General features: G+C 53.5%; 6 protein-coding genes and 1 non-coding gene across 7 annotated transcripts in view; 3 read left to right on the plus strand and 4 right to left on the minus strand.

Moving 5' to 3' along the window:
* BU25DRAFT_384710 (uncharacterized protein) overlaps positions 1-398 on the plus strand; it is a gene marked incomplete at its 3' end in the record, with an annotated part of 4,357 nt that extends 3,959 nt beyond the window's left edge. Inside the window, exon 9 of the mRNA XM_033704335.1 lies at positions 3-398. Coding sequence (XP_033565615.1) covers positions 3-398 — 396 coding nt within the window. The remainder of the gene's footprint in view (positions 1-2) is intronic.
* Positions 399-497: 99 nt separating this feature from the next.
* Positions 498-2,021, minus strand: BU25DRAFT_454878 (uncharacterized protein; the record flags this gene model as incomplete). Its single annotated transcript, XM_033709901.1, has 2 exons — positions 498-1,339; positions 1,388-2,021. 2 exons carry the CDS (start codon positions 2,019-2,021, stop codon positions 498-500), a joined length of 1,476 nt encoding a protein of 491 aa, XP_033565616.1.
* A 1,201-nt stretch (positions 2,022-3,222) lies between these two features.
* On the plus strand, positions 3,223-3,326 carry BU25DRAFT_t25. The gene has a single exon. It is a non-coding gene; the product is annotated as a tRNA-Ala (tRNA).
* A 3,585-nt stretch (positions 3,327-6,911) lies between these two features.
* BU25DRAFT_186121 (PAP2-domain-containing protein) lies at positions 6,912-8,754 on the minus strand. Its single transcript, XM_033700967.1, has 3 exons — positions 8,156-8,754; positions 7,445-8,040; positions 6,912-7,394 (listed from the first exon to the last, which is right to left on the minus strand). The coding sequence occupies exons 1-3, from the start codon at positions 8,530-8,532 to the stop codon at positions 7,087-7,089; spliced, it is 1,281 nt and encodes a 426-aa protein (XP_033565617.1). The 5' UTR covers positions 8,533-8,754; the 3' UTR covers positions 6,912-7,086.
* A 1,684-nt stretch (positions 8,755-10,438) lies between these two features.
* BU25DRAFT_407086 (uncharacterized protein) lies at positions 10,439-12,818 on the minus strand. Its single transcript, XM_033705448.1, has one exon. The coding sequence runs from the start codon at positions 12,599-12,601 to the stop codon at positions 10,673-10,675; it is 1,929 nt and encodes a 642-aa protein (XP_033565618.1). The 5' UTR covers positions 12,602-12,818; the 3' UTR covers positions 10,439-10,672.
* Positions 12,819-13,614: 796 nt separating this feature from the next.
* On the plus strand, positions 13,615-14,898 carry BU25DRAFT_187615 (mitochondrial carrier). The gene is made up of 3 exons (XM_033700970.1): positions 13,615-13,930; positions 14,006-14,330; positions 14,379-14,898. The coding sequence occupies exons 1-3, from the start codon at positions 13,738-13,740 to the stop codon at positions 14,755-14,757; spliced, it is 897 nt and encodes a 298-aa protein (XP_033565619.1). The 5' UTR covers positions 13,615-13,737; the 3' UTR covers positions 14,758-14,898.
* A 137-nt stretch (positions 14,899-15,035) lies between these two features.
* BU25DRAFT_428388 (RNA-binding domain-containing protein) lies at positions 15,036-16,694 on the minus strand (the record flags this gene model as incomplete). Its single annotated transcript, XM_033708505.1, has 5 exons — positions 15,036-15,169; positions 15,218-15,863; positions 15,925-16,179; positions 16,247-16,299; positions 16,349-16,694. The coding sequence occupies 5 exons, from the start codon at positions 16,692-16,694 to the stop codon at positions 15,036-15,038; spliced, it is 1,434 nt and encodes a 477-aa protein (XP_033565620.1).
* Between the last annotated feature and the right edge of the window lie 2,479 nt (positions 16,695-19,173).

Here is a 19,173-nt window from a genome sequence, read left to right on the forward strand (position 1 = left end):
AGGCAGAAGCAATGCATCGACGAGCGCTGGAAGGATATGAGAAGGTGCTTGGGCCAGAGCACCCCGACACGCTCACCAGCGTCAGCAACCTTGGGTCGGCGCTATGGAGTCAAGGGCGTTTTGCAGACGCCGAGACCCTAGAGACACGGGTCATGGAGGCAAGGAAGAGGGTGCTCGGAGATGATCATCCAGACACCCTGATGGCAATAGCCAACCTCGCGTTCACTCTTAGGTCGTCGCAAAGTCGCAACCAGGAAGCTTTGTCGCTGATGGAGATGTGCGTTGAAGCACAGGCACGAGTTCTTGGGCTTGGCCATCCTGACACTGGGTCTTCTACAGCGACACTGAACCGGTGGCGTTCAGAGTCTATATCTGGGAGCGTGACGCTGGCTGGATAGAGTGTTGGCTGTGGACCTGTGTACGACAACAGTGATTCCGGCTGTCTTGCAAATACCTAAACGTGCTCGCAACCCAACTTCTTCAACACAACACAACGGTCAGCAGTCAAACCACACCAGCTCATCTGCCTCCCTCCTCCTCCCCAAGAGCTTCTGATTTCTCCTAACCAGACTTCTACCCACACCCCTCGGTACGCCTTTCCTCCTCCGCTCATACTTCCTTACCTCAAACGCAACAATCTTCTTTAACCTCACCCTCTTCATCCTATCAATCCTATCGCACATCTCCCCAAACACACCCTCAAGTCTCTCACTAAGGGCATCGCTCCACTCCCACCCCTGCTCTTTATTCTTCTCGAACACGGCATCAACTTCGCGCGAGAGATCCTTGATGGCGTCTTCCTTTAGCAGCATCATGTCGGTTTTGTGCTCCTCCATTTCCTCTATCATCTCGGCGGTCTCGTGAGCGCGTGTCCCTTCCGCAGAGTCCCAGAGGCTGTCAAGCAGTTTCTGGAACTGCTTGAGTTGATGGGTTTGGTATTGCTGGAATTGGTCGGCGAGATGCGTTCTGAGGTGGGGGAGCAGGGCATGGCCCAGAGGCGTCAGCTTTGGCAGCTTTCGAGGTGGCTTGCCAGAGGAGTCGAAGGAGGTGTGGGGAGTGCCGAGGTTGGATCTTGAAGGTGCACCGGTGAAGAGTGTTTGGAGGATGTCTGGAAGCAGGGCCGGCAAGGCTTTGTCGAGATAAGCAGGAAGCTGTCTGCCGACCGCGGCGTTGATCGCCTCAGCCTGGTAGTCAAACCCAGGTGATGCTTCCCTGAGTGCCCTTCCAAAAGCCTCGGCTGTGGCCGAGCTCAAGGGTACCGTCTTCTCGGATGTGTACGACTCGGTAGGTGACTGGGGAGCAAAGCGTTTCGGGGACTGGCTGGGTGAGGTGGAGCTTACTGCGCACGTTAGCTACTTAGTTTAGGCTACGGGTATTTTAAACTCACCCGGCCTTGACCTTTTGCGAGAGTTGTCGTAAGCAGGCGGTGCCCCAACGGCGTCGACGGGGCCGAAGACCTCCCAGGTCGCCTTTCTCAGCCCTAGTTTAGTAAGAAATCCTTCGACTGGATAGCCAGCTAGGCCCTTCGCCGCCTTGCTAAAAGCCTTGAACATGGCCTGGTGTTGTTTGGGCAGATACTTGTAATCAAAGACGATGTGAATTGTGGCTGCTTTGGTAAGATCTACAAACTGTCGGAACAAAGGCTCAGAGCCAGGCCTATGAGCAAAAGATCGAAAATCCGGACACCAGAGAGGACACGGCTGTTCCACGCCCAGGGCGAGTGTCTTGATATCGGAGCGTTTGTTGTCCTTGTCCCGCAGGATCTCGTCCAGCTGCGGCCGTGTGACATGGTTGTTGCCGTTGCTGAGGCTGACAGCGTCAGACAACAGCTTGTCGGCATCGTACTGAAGAACAAAGGTTTGTTTGGCATGGGCGGTGGGTACTGTGGCTACGAGCAGGATGGTCGCCTTGTTGGCGTCGGAGTCACACCTAAAAGCTACCGAACACTGACATGGCAATGTGGGCTCCGAGAGGTTCGACGCAGGATAAGCAAGCGCCTTAAAGCCAAGGTTGAAGCTCATGCTATTAGCTATCCAAACTACACACTGATATGCTTACCAAATCCCCCTTATAGCAATCGCAGCAATGGAACTCGTCAATGCCGTAATGTGCAGCAAGGGAACCCGCCCGCCCAGGCTTTGCGAGCAGCCTTGACTCTGTGTGTAGTGCGCCGCGTCCACTGCTGACACCGGGTACGCGACCCTAGTACCCGAACAGAAGCCCACCCCGCTGATGGCAGCCGACAGACGCACAGTGCGAGAGCAGAGTCGCCTGCCTTTACCGCCAGAGGCCTTGTGAAGTTCGCAAGGATGATGGGCCTGAGTCGAGTACTCGATACGCGTAACGGGTGGTAGCAGAGACAGAAGCGTACGATCGGTTGTCGAAAGGGTTTGAGTAGGTGTTGTGCGAATGCGTCAGGAGACCCCTCGGTGGGCGTGGATGGTGTTGAGGTTGAGGTCAAGGATGGCTGGGAAGAGTGGAGTCGACGCACGAACAGACTGCGCTGGCACGTGGACGCGCTAACCCGTATAGGGCTTCGAGGCTTACCTCCAGTAACGAACAACGAAATGGGTCTGTCTAGGATTTGAACCTGTTGAATCTAGCCGACAGCCTGCCACTCGAGATGCAGAAGACCCGGCCCCGACGCGCTCTCCTCCACCCGTTTTCAAGGATAATGGTGCAGTCGACCGTTGTGTGGCTGACTGCTGGCGCGAGCGCCGCCTAGAACTCTTGGTATCCATGTTGCCAAGTATGCGGCGTCATTGGACGTGGGCGCCTGTGTACCGCATTGCGGATTGTGTATTGAAAGCTCATCAGTGTTCAATCAGCAGTTTTCTCTGGCGCCCCAACAAGCAAGAAACGAGAACCATAAGACGTATTCTGAACCTTAGTTGCACAATACGATAATTGGAAGCATCGGCGAGGCAATTCAATAAGATCTTGAGAACCGGATTTCGGGAAAGATGCTCTCATCCAATGATCAACCCAATGCAACTACGCCACTTTCCCGTGCAAGAATAGACACACGTCTTGAGACTGTAACGATACGTGCCTATGTGCGCTGGGTGTAATACAAAACGTCCAAAGACTCTACTGAAAGACGTTCTTGAGAAGAGAGAATGCATGATTTCGAAAGCTAGTTATGGAACAACTAGGGTGCCTCATGATAGTACTTTGACTATATAAATAAAATAATATCTCCAATTACCATAAATGAGTTAAGGGCTCGTGGTTTAGTGGTATAATACTCCCTTAGCATCTCGCAAGCACATAGTGCTTCGAATCCTGACTGGGAGTGGTCCGGGGTTCGATTCCCCGCGAGTCCATCTTTTTGCTATTTTTTCGCATTCCCGGATGTCTTTTTGGTGTCATGATTGGGTGGTGCGGAAGACTAGTAGTGAGTTGGCGGGCCCTAGCGTCTTTTTGCACCAACAAACCACAAGAGCAAATGGTAACGAAGCTGTTGTGACTTTGTAAAGATATCAGTACCAAATTTTCCACTCTTGGGTTTTTTTTTGTGGGCTTGGATCGATTGTTTTGGGTGATCTTTTGATTATGTCAATTTCTGAGAAGGAGCGACCTTGACCGCGCTTTCGAGAGATTGCCCACTTTCCTGGAAAAAATGTATGTCCGTCTATGGTGACTGCTTCCAGTTGCGACAGCATCTCTCTCCAAGTTACAAGGCTAACTTTCGGTCACTCTGAGCCACCTCCGCATCACCAGTGTCAACACCACAGAGTCCTCCAAATCCATACATTCTTCATACATTCTTCTAGGAGCCAATCAAAGACGTGCATGCCGATTTGAGATCATCGTTCAGCTGTTGATCTCGCCGCAGTTATGGCATTCATGCCTTGCCTCCTCCGTTCTTTCCTCCAGGTTGAGGATGAGCAGTCTGTCAACACCAGCACTGTGAAAGCGTTGTTCACTTACCATGACTCGCTGGCACATACCGTCCTGTCGCACACTGGATATGATAGTGGACGGCGACAGTCAGACCCCGCGATGTCAAGCTTGTGGTGGTGTGTGCCTTCTTTTGGCCGAGCCCCTGGAGAAAGAGGAGAGTATACCGTCAACATTGACACTCCCGCCTGACGAGCCGAGGGGTCAGATGGAACTTTGTTAGCCTTCTGAAGTTCCATATACAAATTGGCCAAGTTCAACCGAATAGCAAGAGGAATACACCGATGTGTCCTTGTACGCCCATGCCCGGAACACCTACATCTACTCTGAGAGCCTAAGTGCTGGACTAATATGTCCAGTTTGTATGGCGCCCAGCTCCGAAAACGACTGCCCAGTTCACCTTAACCTAGAAGTCTACGATCGATACAATCGACCTAAGTATAAAGCTGTTCTATGCTGTCACCTCATTGCATGTGGTTTCGTTTGTTTGAATGCTTTGATTGGGGGGGGGGCGCAGGCTGCTTCTGCCCAGGTTGAGGGAGGAGATGAAAGGCCAACATGGAGGCAGGTGTCTGTGAAGGAGTCCTCGCCTTACCTGGTGAAGAAGGCAGGCCAGCTGCATATCTAAATACAATCAAGGTTAAACCAAACTCCAAATCTAAACCTAAAACGAAGGAAAATTGTCATCGTCGTAGGTTCATGATAGGGCAGGACGGCGAAAGATTTGCAATGTGCGATGAGGCGATAATGTGATGACGTGGGAGATGGTGATGACCATGGAGGAGCTCATTGTATAGGTGCCTGGTGAGGTTGTTTGCTATCCCTCACCGTTGTCCTGCATGACGGGTATGAGCAGCTCTTCACCGGCCATAGAACACCTCATTCATACACCTGGGGCGGCGAGGATCAAGATAGTACACGATGTCAGCCTGTCTTCTTCGGCCCCTTCTGGGACATTTCCTTCGGACTCGGAATTGTCATTCGATGCTGCGATTCGTGCAACCACAGAGGGGCATCCGTGTGCTTTGGATTAACGGTATCTGTATGTATTAATCAGATACACCTGGGAAAACGGACCGCACAGGTAGGAGCCATGCGACAAACGTACCAAGATTGTTTCTCGTGCGATCGTATATCTGGGTTCTGAAATCGTCTACAAGCCAAGCAAATACCCGCAATATCTGCCACTGGATCAGATAGATGTGCTAGCCCCACGCGAAGATGTCCCCAGCGATGAGGATTGTCTGATCCTAAGAGAATCACATTAGCAACCCTACTACAACGAACATACTTCAGCCGTGTGTGGGTTATACAGGAACTGTTGCTTGCAGGGAGGCAGTCATTCGAGTAGGATATGTCGATTTCCGAGCAGATGCGCTGACCACGAAACGATTGTCTTCTCACTTCGACGGCACTGCCGCGCACTGGTTCCAAAATTTTGGGTCTGGAACTCTGGACTACGAATCTACTGCCTCGCCGGATGCCTTCATCCAAGCCGCCTTGACATCTCATTGCGATGCATCAGAACGAAAGGACAGGATCTTTGTCATCATGGCATTGCTCGCGGATGATGATCTTTCCATTCCAGACTACACACTGTCATTTCAGCACTTTCCCATTGGAGGTTTTGCCTACTCAATGTTCGTGCTCAAACACATCTCATTCTTTGGTGCAGTTGGTGTGAATATACGCCGTCCTTACCCAACGTGGATGCCAGAATGCACATCTCGTGAATCTTGACGGTCCGCAGTGGCAATACCGGGATCTGGCAAGGCCTTATTTGAGACAATAGTGTACCTCGACCAGTATTTTAAATTGCGCCTCGACACTTGGGTCAGCCCATGCAACCAGCATCGCCCATTGTTTGATGCCTCCATCGACTCAATGACTGGAGCCACCACGTTGCGATTGACGCACCTCCTCGGATTCAAGCGAATACCCACCTGAATTGAGTCTAGTTAACTGACAGCACTTTCAACTCAGCGAGCTCTTATCTGATAGAACCTAAATCCAAATCCGATGTAGCATCGACGGCGCAAGAAGTTGTTCTGGAGGAGGCGCGCATTTTGGACCTGATAACTGCTATATGTCGATCTTACAACCCACCACTTAATATACAAGCCGTGCTTGAGATGATCAAGAAAGGACCGACTGAAGAGCAACGATCCATTGGAGTTCCAAAGCATTTGGGTGGAGTCAAGATCGATGGTAGTACATGTCCAGTACGAATCATCTGATACGTCAGGTGGGACAGCGTGGCTGCGGAGCACTAGTCAGGATTCGCGTCCGCTGTGGAGATGGACCTGCGAAGACAATCGAGTTGGCCAAGTAGGTATTGGTACAGGAAACCCCTACCTGAAGCGGAATGAAGAAAAAGTACTCGTTTGCACCAAAGACTTCGCGGCGGGATCTAACAGGACAGTAGTACATCATTAGCTCTAAGTGAATAGTATGATACAGGTGCGGAGATTTATGACAGGTCAGTACTACACAGAATGAGATGCCTCAAGTTGCTCACAGGACGTGTAGTTTTCTTAGATCGCTTGAGATAGATTCATGACCATGGCATTCGATTAAGCATTACACTAATAATGATTACCGTACTCAGGACCTCAGCCAGACCCTTCAGCGAAGGCCCATCTGATCTAACGTCCCTCGCACATTCCATCCTCCTCCATCTCCTGACATGCACCGTACATCCTATCATCCATCCATTCACTTCATCAAACCCCCTATACAGCCACCAGCCGCCCAAAGAATCTGAAACTCGGCGGCCGGAGCTGAAGCGAATGTGTACAAGTACAAAGCAGGTTGCTCATACTTTTCTCGTATAGATAGCGACCGACTTGGGTATCGTCTCCCCCGCCCCCATCTCGAAAAGGGGCCAAAAAATGTTACTGAAACAGTGCAAAGGCTAACAATCATCCACAGCGAAACAAAAGGGGTTGCTGTGGGGGTGTCCGGATGCAGAACGTGCAATACATGCAATCTGCGTGCTGATGTGCAGATGCGTTCGTTCTCCCGAGGTCTATGCTATGTGATTCAATCGATGGTGTCGCTGAAATGCTAGCAAAAACAAAACTCCGTTGTTATGCATAAATCGTGAAGGCCGTCACTGGGAGGTGGTGGTGGGCGATCGTAGGAATGTGTTTGAGGAGGGCGGAGGTGTTGAGGTACAGATTCTCAGTGCTTAGAGGACTCGGTGTCAGATGCAACTGTGTCGCCATCCCAAAGGCTCTGAGAGTCGTCGGTAGGTGAGCGTGCGCCCACGGGGCTGCGGCCGCCAGTCGAGTAGGACGAAGAAGAGCCGCTGGCCCAGTCATCAGAGTCAGACTGAGGCTGGAACTCCTCGTAGATGTCGAGCATGCTGTAGCCAGCGCCGTCCTGAGGGTCGCCAATCTCGACGTAGTCGTAGTCCCAGCGGAACTCCTTGTCAGGCTGGATGCGGGGAAGGAAGTTGGCACGGCCGAAGAAGTAGCAGACACCGGCGACTGATGATACGTTAGTACAAATGGTCAAGATTCGATTTGAGCTGACTTACGAAGACTGCCAGCAACCAGATCAACAGCGTAGTGATGCTGAAGGTACATTGTCGACCACCACAGCCACATGGTGTAGAACACGTAGACAGGGAACAGTCTGGGGAAGACGTGTCCCATGAATAGTGTCTCCAGTGTCGCCCATCCAGAGTGCAAAGAAGGGAATGCACCAAAGACCACAGGCGAAGCCTGGAATGCGGAGGTGTACATGTCGAAGCCAAGGATCCTGTCCATAGCCTTCAATCCCGCTGCATCGCCGTGAATCGAGTAATTGGCAGGTGCCAACCCGTAGGTGTTCTCGTACCAAGGTGGAGAGCAGGGGAAGACAAGCTGGATCAGGACGGCTGTAATGTTCATGTAACCGAACGCGCGGGCGAAGGTAGGCAGCGTGCCGGGAGGTCCCCAAATGAACATGCATCCGCAGACAATGACTGGGGACACGTAGTGGACAAGTCCATAGGGGAACCACGCGAGCACATCGAGAACGGTGTGCTGGTGAGCAGAGATGATGTTGCTTAGGTTGGCGCCGTAGAGGATGTTCTCAAGCGCAGGTAGGACGCGGACCCAGATGGCAGGGCGGTATTCGGGCGAAACATATCTGGGGGTGCGTGTTAGCATTCGAAGTCGTGAATCATGGTGTTGCCGCCCGATCCGACCTCAGCTTTGCCAAGCAAACCAAGATCGGACGAAAAGCAAGCATGGGAATGACGTACTTGCAGCTATTGAATAGGAACAGCCATGTTAGTGTTGGAAGCAATGGTAGCAAGAACTGTCGGGTGACGGGCACCAGAATACCAGTCAAGAGCGCAGTCGCAGCAAACGTCTTCGCAAACGGGCCGGGCGCCTCGCTGACCGACAGCGAGAAGATGGCGACAATCGCCAGAAACAGGTACTGTGCGTCGTATATGCTCCAAGGATGGGTGCGCAGCGCCTTTATTGTGTCCGAGGGCGACCACGAGGTCTCGAGGGAGGCGATTGACGACGTCACCGACTGGCGACTGTGTATCCGCGACTTGGTAGCCCTCCACTTCCGGCGCACGCGGTGGGGGATGTATGCAGAGAGGCCTGCGACTTTCGTAGGCGAGAGCATGCTGGGCGGTCTGGCGGTGGGCAGCTGGTGGTGGCGGTAGCAAAATGTTGGCTAGCAAAATGTTTGGTGGTGCCTGGCCGGGGGTGAGGCGCAAGTGTTTGTGTCTGGGGCGCAGAGGAAGCGGCGAGGCAGCACACGACCGAGGGATGCTGGGACTCAGGCGGGCGGCGGCGGAGGATCGAGGGCGCGAGGATCTTTGGTGAGGATGGAGAGAGCCAGCAAGCCTGGGAAGCGGCGGAACAGGAGGAGCGCAGCTATTAGAGCCGTGGAAGCTGGCGGATGCTGAGGCTTACGGCGCCGGGGGTGCAAATTGGCGTCGAGCGCTAACGGACTGCGGCAAGGCGCCCCCAATCCTCAATCTCGTTTACTCCCTACGCAGTGGCATCCACGCGACGGGCGCCAGTCGTGCGAAGAGACGTTCCTTGCTGCGAATCGTGATGCCGTGATGCTTCTATGCTTTGGCTACTGCGCTGTGCTGGAGTCGCTGGGGACGATGCTTGAAAGCGTCCGCGACCATATCAATAAAGATAGCGCTGATAGGCGCACTGCTCGCATTCCACTGCTCACGCGAGGAGCCCTTCTGGGCGACCTTGACAGCCATCGCGCTCACGTTTCAACGTCGCACCGCGTTTTGCATGTTTCCGAATGCGAGCAAGTCTCCCAAGACCGCTCAAACCAGACGCCTTCGCCAGAGGCTTTCACCAGAGCAAGAAAACTGGCTTTTCCTAGCTCGCATACACGTCACCATACCGTGACCACATCAAACCGTGAAAGGGCTTCCCTACGTCAATCAACCGCAGCAACAGCATCCTTGATAGTAGTTTCAGGCCTTGATGCATGCTGACAACCGTTTCCTGTCGCCTGTCGGTCGCTGTGTAAGCATCAGCCTTGCAGTCGCCGCAGCGATCACGTCTCACTGCCCCCAGCCCCATCTGCACACAAAACAAGCACGCAGCTCCCCAAACACTGTCACTCGCAGCCCGCATCCAAACATTTCCTGACAAACCACCCGCTCTGCGTAACGCCAACCTAGTGAAAAAGGCTGTCGTCCAATCGCATCGCCCAAGCAACGAATCACCGGTGGTCAGGTTAGGCGCTCGGCATCTCGCACGATCCGCGTGCCGCTGTCCGTAAGCCAGCCAGCAAAACCAGCGAGCGCTAGAGTAGTCTGCCGGCGTCTTGGCGCTGAAAAGTCTCACCTCTCACCAGGTTAATTTCCTTTGCATCGCGACTCGCTCCTTTTCGTCCGACCCGCAAATTACCCGCGTCTATCTTTCGTCCTCGCACGAACTGTCCGCGATCAGAAGATTTTCGTAGATTTCGATATTTCTCTCGTACAAAGCGCGCAAGCCTAGACGGGCAACTGAAGAAAGGGTCTGCACATCGCAATTAGACACCCTGACTCTACCTTTGTTCTAGCCTGCTACTACCACTCACACAAGCACAAGAGTAACAATGGTGCCTGAGGCACAGCATTGTCACAGAGTCGCACTAATAATGCCCATCCATGTCCCCCAACAATCCCCCCAATCCCCCCAATCCCCCCAAAACAACGCCTCGTCGCTCCCAAACAGCGAATCAGCCTCCTCACATGCACCAGCGTTGCGGTACACGACGTGCAGTCCAGTTCGCGTTTCACATCCCAGCGACGCGAGCACGTTGGAATACGCTGGCGAGACCCGCGCCAGCGTAACCACCCGTATTCCGTGCTCAGCCCTCCCGTATCTTTTCATCGTGTTTGGATTGCAAAGAGGGACGTGCGTGTATGCGAACTCATGCTCTGCCGCTGCACGGCCGATGTGCAATTTACGAAAACATGCCGACACATCGTGGTGGCAGGGGCCGGATCGGCACTATGTTGGACGACTGCGTGAGGAAAGATACCAATAATGAAGGTGATGGACTGAATGCATTTGAAGAGTAACGCAAGTTAAGTTGACAAATATGAATGAATGTGCTCATGATGACAATGCTGCAGACCGTCGCTATCGTGAAGACATCCATCGTGATGCCACCATATGCATGCTATGCTCGAAAACCAAAACCCTACACCAAAACGCATTGAAACAAACAACAACCAAACGCCTGCCATGATTCGTATATGCTCAACATAGCAGGACCTCAGTCACTCCAAAGCCAACTACGCGGTATCAATCAAATCCTCCACAAACTCGTCTAGCTCAATAATCTTGAACTGCTCAGCCCACTTAGCCCTAAACTTCTTATTCCTGTATCCTCCGTTGAGCTGCTGTCTCCAGCTGATCAATTCGATCTTCCAGCCCCGCTTAAGCGCACGCTCGACATGAGCAAGGAAGCCATCCGACATCTCTGCCTCGGCACCGTCGCCAGTCGCAAGCACCATCGTGCTCGGCACATCGGTATCAAGTATGCTCTGGCACATCTTCAAGTGAAGAATCTCGTCGACACCCTGCTCCACCCATCTCGGGGCGGAGAGAGTCTTTGGAGCCGGCGGACCCGTTTCAGAGTCGCTGCCGCTGCCAGAGCGTAATTGTTGAGCCTTGTGCCAGCCCAGTCTCTTGACATCGTCGAAGAATTTCTTCTTCTCGGAGTCGTCTCTGCTTATGAAGACTTGTTCTTGTAGGATGCTCTCGTATCCCACCGCCTTGGAGGTCTCGACAAGCTTCTTGATTTGTGGTAGAGGGTTGGCCTCGCGGTGTGATCCGGCGAAGACGCGCTTTGCGACTGGTCGACGGCGTTCCAGAAGTAGAGCAAGGCTGTCGAAAGCCATATCGTGTTGACGTATCCCGTACTTACGTAGTATGTCCTTGAATCCGATCATGATGTTGGACGCATCGACGAAGATGTGTATGCCTTCAGCCATAGTCTTCTCATTGACCAACTGCCGAGGTGCAACAATGTATTTTGTATCCTCGGGGAAAGTGTTGAGAAGTTTGGTATGGAAGTGAATGTGTCGTTCGACCGATGGCCTGATCGTGATTGCCTCAGGGGCGCTGTAAGGGGTGGTGAAGTTTCGTGCGGGAGTGGAAGTGGCAACGACAACAGGTGTCGGTGTCGAAGGCTGTGCAATCACGGCAGGCTGCGAAGATCGTGGAAGGGTAACAGGACGAACGGTTCGCGGCACGAGACCGTGGCCTGCACTATACTCGAACGGAGTAGGTGTGACTGGTCGTGTGTTTTGCGTATGGTTCTGTACAGGTTGTGTTTGTGGTGTTGCTACCTGCGTAGTAGAGCTCACTCGCTGGTTGAGAGTAGGACGCTGTGACTCGACAGGCGCCGGTGTCTCTCGATTCTTCTTCTTCTGTGGTGAGGTAACTGGGGGTGTCTCAACCACAGGAACAGGAGTAGCGGGTCTGATCTTAGCTCCCACGTTGGAACGCGACTGAGCATGAATCTGCTTCACAGGAGATGTCGGTCGAGATGTTCTGATAGATGAGTCGGACAGAGCCGGCTTAGTGAGCGCATCAGTAGGTAGCTGCTTCGATGGGGAGCGACTGCGAGACTTTTTCGATGGGGTCTGCTCGATCTCCGGGACCTTGGGTGGCAGGCTCGGTGCAGGTGGAGCTGCAGTGGATCTCGCTCCAAAGACGCATTCAAGCTGTTTCTGCAGCTGCTTGCGTTGGGCCTCCTTGAACGGTCCCTTTCCTTGGTGTTTTTGTGCTTGCAGTTTCTGTTCCTGCAGCTTCTGTTCGTGCTCCTTCTCGACCTGCTGACGGGCTCGCTTGCGTTGCTTCTTAGTCAACACGACCCGTGTATCGTCGGTGCCTGTGGTAGGCTCAGATAGGTTTGTGTCTTGCTCGAATTGTGGAGAAGGTAGCAGCGCATCGCCAGCGTTGCTAATGCCGGAATCTGGGTCCGAAGGCGACAGTGACAGCGGAGGCAGCGGTGCATCGTCTGCTATGCCGAGATCTTCAAACAGCTTCACAAAGCTGCCTAAACGTATGCCGCCATCTGGAGCTGCTAGGCTCGGTCTGACGAGAGGGGTGCGTGTCTCGAGCTTGGGAGAGCCGACATCGTGTACGTCTGAAGAATCGATGAGGTCGAAGACGGAGCCGAAGTCCCAGCCTTTAGCGGTAGGTTGAGAAGGCATTGGTGGTTGAACGTCGCTCACGACTGGTTAATCGTGATCGGGGGCAGGTGTGTATTAGGAAAGCCGAAGGCTAGATTGTGAATAGTACTGGGAGCTGTTAGCTCTGGGAGCCGCAGAGTTGGCGAGCACGGCAGCGTAGCACTGCGGCGAATGTGCGAGAGCTTGAACACAGCTATAGATCAGGGCACAGCAGCCTATACTAGGCATTCAAGCTGTTGTGGTGGATGTCTCAGGCAAGAGCGGCGCAGGTGCAAACGTACCTTGTAACTTGTCTCGAAACAGTAGTGTGAATTGCACGCGCATGATTGAATCAACGTGACAATGCTAGAAGACTGCTGTCTCAGACAGGCATGTGTACCTCTGAAAGCCAGTGTGAGAGAAAGAACAAAGAATGCAGAAGCAGTGAGAGTTGCGAGAGTGTTTGGTAGTAGAGCTTCGGTGGCGGCGGGGGTCAGGTTGATTGTCGTGGACTCAGGCCTCAGCCTCAATGGTCTGTGCTGGAAGGTGATCCATCCGGATCGCCACTTGCGGCCCAAGATCTGGCTGAAAGATGACAGCTTCAGACAGCTTGATAGATCTCGAAGCGGACGGCACCGGCAAGCTCAAGCGTCATCGATCTGGTGACAGATGGCGGCGCTGCACCTGATGGACCCTGACGTCGATGAAGCCAGCGGTGAGTTGGCGAATCGGCGTCATCGCTCACCGCAGACACTTGAAGCTGTCGAGCATCACATCTTGCTCCTTACGAGGAGTGTTGATTAGTCGACTCATGTATTCACTGCATCTTGCTCTACGCCTTGCCATATGTACCAGCGGGCTATCTATGACTGCAACGAGAGTTTTCAAGGCTCCATGGCCATGTCTGCGTGACGTTGTACACAGAAACTGAGCTGAGGCACACTTGCCCATCATCAACAGCTTGCTTGCATGACTGACTGAATTCACTAACCTCAAGCATCTCCACACCTCATCTCCCACTCCAGCAAAACAATGAATCTCGCGAACCCACTTCCCAGTCGACCCAGCAACTATCATTCCCAAGCCTCGGATATCCCTCAGCCCTATGCCCCACATTCCTCCATTGCCAAAGTACCCCTCCATATGAAATTCCCCATCTTCTCCATGCCATTGCCGCCATGTCCGCAGACTTCTGGGCCGGCTATGTCTCCGGCGCCGTAGGCATCATCATCGGCAACCCACTCGATCTCGTGAAGACGCGACTCCAAGCTGGGTCCTCTTCTGTGCAGGATGTGAGAGGTACATCGACAGCGGTAGTTGCACCGAGGAGCTTTAGGGGGCAGTTTGAGAATGCCGGGACGTTGGTCAAAGGTACAACAGCTGTCTCCGACGGATCTAGAGGTGTTTGAGAAGCAATTGTAAGCTAATCGCAAACACTCAGCATAGGCGCAACAGCACCTATCCTCGGCTACGGCGCGCTCAATGCCCTCCTCTTCATGACCTACAACCGCACGCTCACACTCCTTGGTGACTCTCCCGCGACCCCAAACTCGTTCGCAAAAGTCTTCCTTGCTGGCGCGACGGGAGGGTTTGCGTCCTTTGTCGTGTCTGCGCCGACGGAGCTTATAAAGTGCCGCGCGCAAGTGTCGACAGAGATAAATGCGACGTCGTGGTCGATAGCGAAGCAGATATGGGCAAAAGATGGTATTAGAGGGCTTTACTATGGCGGAGGGATAACAAGCATACGGGACGCGGTAGGATATGGGTTCTAGTAAGTTGTACATTGGAGCTTACTGAGCGTCATGGCTGACGATGATAGTTTCTGGTCCTACGAGTGGAGTAAGCAGGCGTGGAGCTCTCCGGACGATACGGATAGAGAAACGGCTTTCAAGGTGCTGATGTGTGGAGGGTTTGCTGGGATTATCACATGGGTATCTATCTTCCCAATGGATGTGATCAAGACAAGAGTACAAACGCAGGTGCTACAGCCAGAGCCTGTACGAAGAAGCGAGCAACAGACATTGCTCCATGCGGAAGGACGGAGAATGCAGTTGAGTACCATACAGATCGCAAGACATGCATACCAGACTGATGGCGCAGGCGTTTTCTTTCGAGGACTAGGCATCTGTAGTGTACGAGCTTTTATTGTCAACGCCGTACAGTGGGCAGTGTACGAATGGATGATGCGCCTTCTGTAGCAGGCTTAGAGCAAACATCCGAGAAAGGAGATTAGAAATGGCATGATGCACACGAAGTTCGAAGTCATGAAGGTATGGTTAAGTCCGACCTACTCGATAGTTCGCAGTTTAGAATACAGTAGGAAATTTTGCCGTCCGCCAAATGACCCTTCATGAGAGCACATATAGTCCTCTCTGCGTGGCAGTCTCAAAGAGAGGAGCAGGATAAGTATGAAAGATGTCCCTAACATGAACAAGCCCGCAACTGAGCAGGCAAACAAACTCGTTTGAAAGCAGCTTTACATGATCTGGTCCTGGGTCAAGCCGCCGGTGTGCTCGGTACCCTCCATAACATCGCCGTTGTTCTGGTTGGTGTACTTCACGTATGACAGCCCAAGAGGCCTGCCACCGTACTGGTACCCTGTGAACTTGGCTGCGGAAATCTTAGCATCAGAACATAAAGTTGAGGATGAATACGTACCAATAGCGGTTTCAGCGTCTGCGCTCTGCTCGAACTCGACGACACCGGTTCCACGAGAACGGCCGTTGGGCTCGTATTGGATCTCGGCGCGTGTTACTTTGCCAATCGTGGTAAAGAGTTCAACAAGATCCTCGTTGCTGGTAGACCAAGGCAGATTGCGGACGAAGATGAGGTTGCTGGGCTCGCCGCCTGAAGCAGCGAAGTCGGTGAAGGGGTTCGGTGGGTTGGACGGACCGTTGGGATCGAAACCTGGTCCTCCAGGCGGTCCACCAGGACCACCGAAGCCACCTCCAAATCCTCCACGTCCTCCAAAGCCGCCACCGAAGCCGCCGCGACCGCCGAAACCTCCACGAGCACCGAAGCCTCCAGCGAAGCCACCACGGCCTCCGAAACCGCCGCGTCCACCGAAGCCAGTGTTACCAGCAAAGCGGTCTTCGCGAACCTCTAGGTTGCGGCCCTGCCATTCGTAGCCGTTGAACTGAGTGATAGCGTTCCTGGCGTCATCTACGGTCTCGAAGGCAACAATACCAGAGCCCTTTGGTCGACCATCCGGAGCGATGTGAACATCCGCGCGGAGAACGGAACCGGTGTGGGCAGCTTGGCGGAAGAGGTCCTTCAGATCTTGCCAGCCAACGTTGTAGGGTAGCTAATTGTCCATGTTAGCCACATGTCCTGTATTCGTCAATAGCAATGTGTGGGGTACAAACGTTGGCAACATAGACCTGCCTGCCACCAGCTCCAGGCGCACCTCCTGGGGGACCACCAAAACCACCCTGGAATCCGCCACGGCCTCCCATGCCGCCTTCGAAACCTCCGCGAGAGGAACCGGGGTTGGTGAAGCGAGGCTCGGCCTCTCGATCTTCGCGAACGTATACGAGCCGACCCATTAGGTTCTGGTTGCTGAGCGTCGCCACGGCGTTCTGAGCCTGCTCCCGAGTTGCATATTCCACGATGCCACAGCCCTACACCCAAGCAAAAGCCAGTCAACCTCCATCCTTCTCACGATCAAGACCAGCCATCAATTATTACCTTTGACATTCCGTTCGGTAGCAGTAAGACATCGGCGAAGAGAACCTCGCCAGCTACGCACGCGTTAGCACGCGACCTATCCCAATAACCAGGCAACCGTACCTTGTCGCATGAAATCCTTCAGGTGATGCCACTTGACATCGTAAGAAAGATTGCCCACGTAGACGCGGCGATCCTGCTGAGAAGAGTCGCGGATGCTTTGCATCATGTTGTCCTTGTTTTCCGTCGAACGAGGCGCTCCTCCGCGGCTAGCTCCGTATGACTGATAACTTCCTGCTCCCTGTGCACCGCCCGTCGGGGATCGCGAACGACGTTCACTGCGGCGATAGTCGTCTCGGCTGCGTGAGCGGCTGCGAGGGGAGTATGATCGTCTGGAGCGTCGCGGTGAGCGGGATCGTCTGCGAGGAGAGCGGTCGCGCTGGTCATAGTTGTCAGTTTCGTACGACATGGTTGCAACAATTAAGCAGCTGCGATGTGACGAATGGCGACGAGGGGAATGGCGACAAGATGGGTATTGTGCACGTTCGATGAGGCTGGATGGTTGAGGTCGCAAGGTGAGTGAGCCACGGTTGGTCGGAGCTCTCGAGTGGACAAGCGCGGCAGGTGCCGGCGTCACGTGCCATGACTTCCCCACGAGTGCGAACCGTGGAAGAATGGCTTGTGAGAACTTGAGGTGAGTTCGAATCAGGCCTCTCACCATGGCTCAGACCTACTCATGACACCTAAAAGTTCAGGCTTCTGCTCACGCCACCCTCGTGCCTGGGCATACGGGAATAATGGGTAAAGAGGCATGTTGTACTCACAGTTTCACTGGGTCGGTAATTGTCGTCTGGAGGGGTAAAGGTCAGCAGGAAAGGTGTCAAGATGAGTTAGAGAGAGCACTGTGATGGTGCAAGAGGGAGGGGAATTTACGGGTTGGAGGGGTTCTTAGCACTTACCCATCTCGAACACGGCTCCAGCGGATTAATAGAAGCTGCTACCGTGACACGCCTCAGCAGAAATTCCTCAAGGCCGGTCCTGGTCGTGACCGCGTCCTGCCAGCTGAAACAGGAGCCAGTAGTGCACGCTGAATGCACTGCGCGCTGCAGAGGGCGCAGATTGCCTGCTTCTTCTGCCTTCTGTTGATGACGCCGGATGGGGCCTCGATAGAGCAAGCCTCCTACGGCACAGCAGGCTTCCGACCAATGGCGGGCCGTAAGTGAGCACTGAGAGCTTGATGATGACCCAGCGGTCCGGGTGGGCTGTTGATGGCGAGGGACGAGGTTGCAGGCTGATCGGGAGATGTGGTGTCAGCCTTGGAGGAAGATGGGCCTGGCGAGAGCGTGTTGCTCGAGTGTGGTAACGATAGCAGCACAATGCGATAATTCAAACACGAGAGCGCAAACAATTGGACTCTGGGAAGCGCGTCTGCCGTCTGCCTCTGGGCACCGTGTTGGTCGTGATTGCTCGATTAGTTCCGAAGTGGGGGAGGTCCACTTCGACTGAACGGCAACGACAGCGGGCCAAACGGAAGGAACGTGCCTCCTTCGGCTCACTCTCCTTTAGTGCGCCTCAAGATCTCCATAGATAGATTGTGGCTATCGCATCTACTCTGCTCTTCGCGACAACAAGCGCCGCCAGGCCGATTGCTCGTGCGAGCATCCGCATCTCGTATCACCAGTTCTCTCAAGCGAGGCTGCCCTCCTACAAATTTCTATCAAGCCACTTGTTCGCACTCATATTAGCTCCGTATGGGTTCTGGAGCCCCCGGTATGAAAAGCGCAACCGCAAAGGTCGTCTAGGAACCTCTCAGCAATGAACTAGCCTCAAGAACCGACTTGACTCCCTGCACAACAATGCGTATAACATTGACTCCTATGAGCTTGTCTTGTCTTCAGCGCTTCATAAGACCAAGCATCAACGTGTACACTGTACTCAGCTTCAGCGAGTTCGGCCCCAGCTGCATCGTCGATGTGCGCAGGAGATGTTCGGGCCGCAATATATGACCCTCACACTCGGCTGGCAGCCTGCATGGGCTTGCATGACTGTAGTGTCACAACGAAGAGATCGATTGCGAAGGTCTGACAATATTTTTGTTTTGTCTGAAAATCCCGCGGCGAACATGGCAAGGCTGTGATTCCGTAAAGCCGGCATGATCTGAGTCCAGCAAGCCTCGCCCAGGCAATGCAGTGCTTCTCACATAGTCCTTTGAACGTTGCTGATTGGTGTAGTTCATGGTCGAGAGACATGGCTGCTAAGCTTAGAAGGTAGCGAAAGGTTCTGGTTGCTAACAGATAAAACACTACAGCATGGTCTCTAGCAATGTGACTGCCACTTTGTGCTCGTCATTCCACGAGCGTGGTGGTCACAAGCAAAGGCAGCACAGGAAACAAAACCTCCACACCAGTCTGACCGACTGTTCGTTCTTCAAACACCGGCCGAGCCTGGACCTCATAGGGCTCTAGACCATAAGCGCGATTCATGACGCTCGGCCGACCCAACCACGCGTTTGCGCTTGCGTTCAGGTCGCGACCACATCGACTTCTTCAGGGCGACATTCAATTGCACGTGGCGGTCCACTTTTACAGCTCTTGCCCGCACGCGCCAACTCGTTACGACTGCAACTATAGCACGCGTGAGGGATCATTGAGCATAGGTTCAGGTCGGCGAACATCAAGCTCAACGTCTGAGGGTCCCATCTCATCGTTTGAAGAGTGCCGCGTAAGAGAAGAGACAAGGGCTCAGTGTTGCGAACATTGAAGGCCCGACCGATTTCCTCACTGCCAAAGCTTGCGAGCTGAAATGGTGCATCACATGCCTCTTACAGATATTGCTTGACTGTGTCCTTGTCAGATATTTGCAAAGGACGCGCCGATAACGACATTTTCTACCTCTTTCATGCAATTGTTGCGGATCAACCTCGAGGTAACAACCTTCTGCAGCATCCC

The sequence above is a fragment of the Macroventuria anomochaeta genome (assembly GCF_010093625.1).
Source record: "Macroventuria anomochaeta strain CBS 525.71 unplaced genomic scaffold BU25scaffold_4, whole genome shotgun sequence".
Classification (NCBI taxonomy): Eukaryota; Fungi; Ascomycota; class Dothideomycetes; order Pleosporales; family Didymellaceae; genus Macroventuria; species Macroventuria anomochaeta.

Excerpts from the sequence above, each read along its gene's own strand:
- BU25DRAFT_407086 (XM_033705448.1), bottom strand. The coding sequence starts at position 12,601 with ATGCCTTCTCAACCTACCGCTAAAGGCTGGGACTTCGGCTCCGTCTTC.
- BU25DRAFT_186121 (XM_033700967.1), bottom strand. The coding sequence starts at position 8,532 with ATGCTCTCGCCTACGAAAGTCGCAGGCCTCTCTGCATACATCCCCCAC. Across the intron at positions 8,041-8,155 it reads TTCCTATTCAATAGCTGCAA|ATATGTTTCGCCCGAATACC; the intron begins GTACGTCATTCC and ends ACGCACCCCCAG. Across the intron at positions 7,395-7,444 it reads TCTGGTTGCTGGCAGTCTTC|TCGCCGGTGTCTGCTACTTC; the intron begins GTAAGTCAGCTC and ends ACGTATCATCAG.
- BU25DRAFT_187615 (XM_033700970.1), top strand. The coding sequence starts at position 13,738 with ATGTCCGCAGACTTCTGGGCCGGCTATGTCTCCGGCGCCGTAGGCATC. Across the intron at positions 13,931-14,005 it reads TGCCGGGACGTTGGTCAAAG|GCGCAACAGCACCTATCCTC; the intron begins GTACAACAGCTG and ends CACTCAGCATAG. Across the intron at positions 14,331-14,378 it reads GCGGTAGGATATGGGTTCTA|TTTCTGGTCCTACGAGTGGA; the intron begins GTAAGTTGTACA and ends TGACGATGATAG.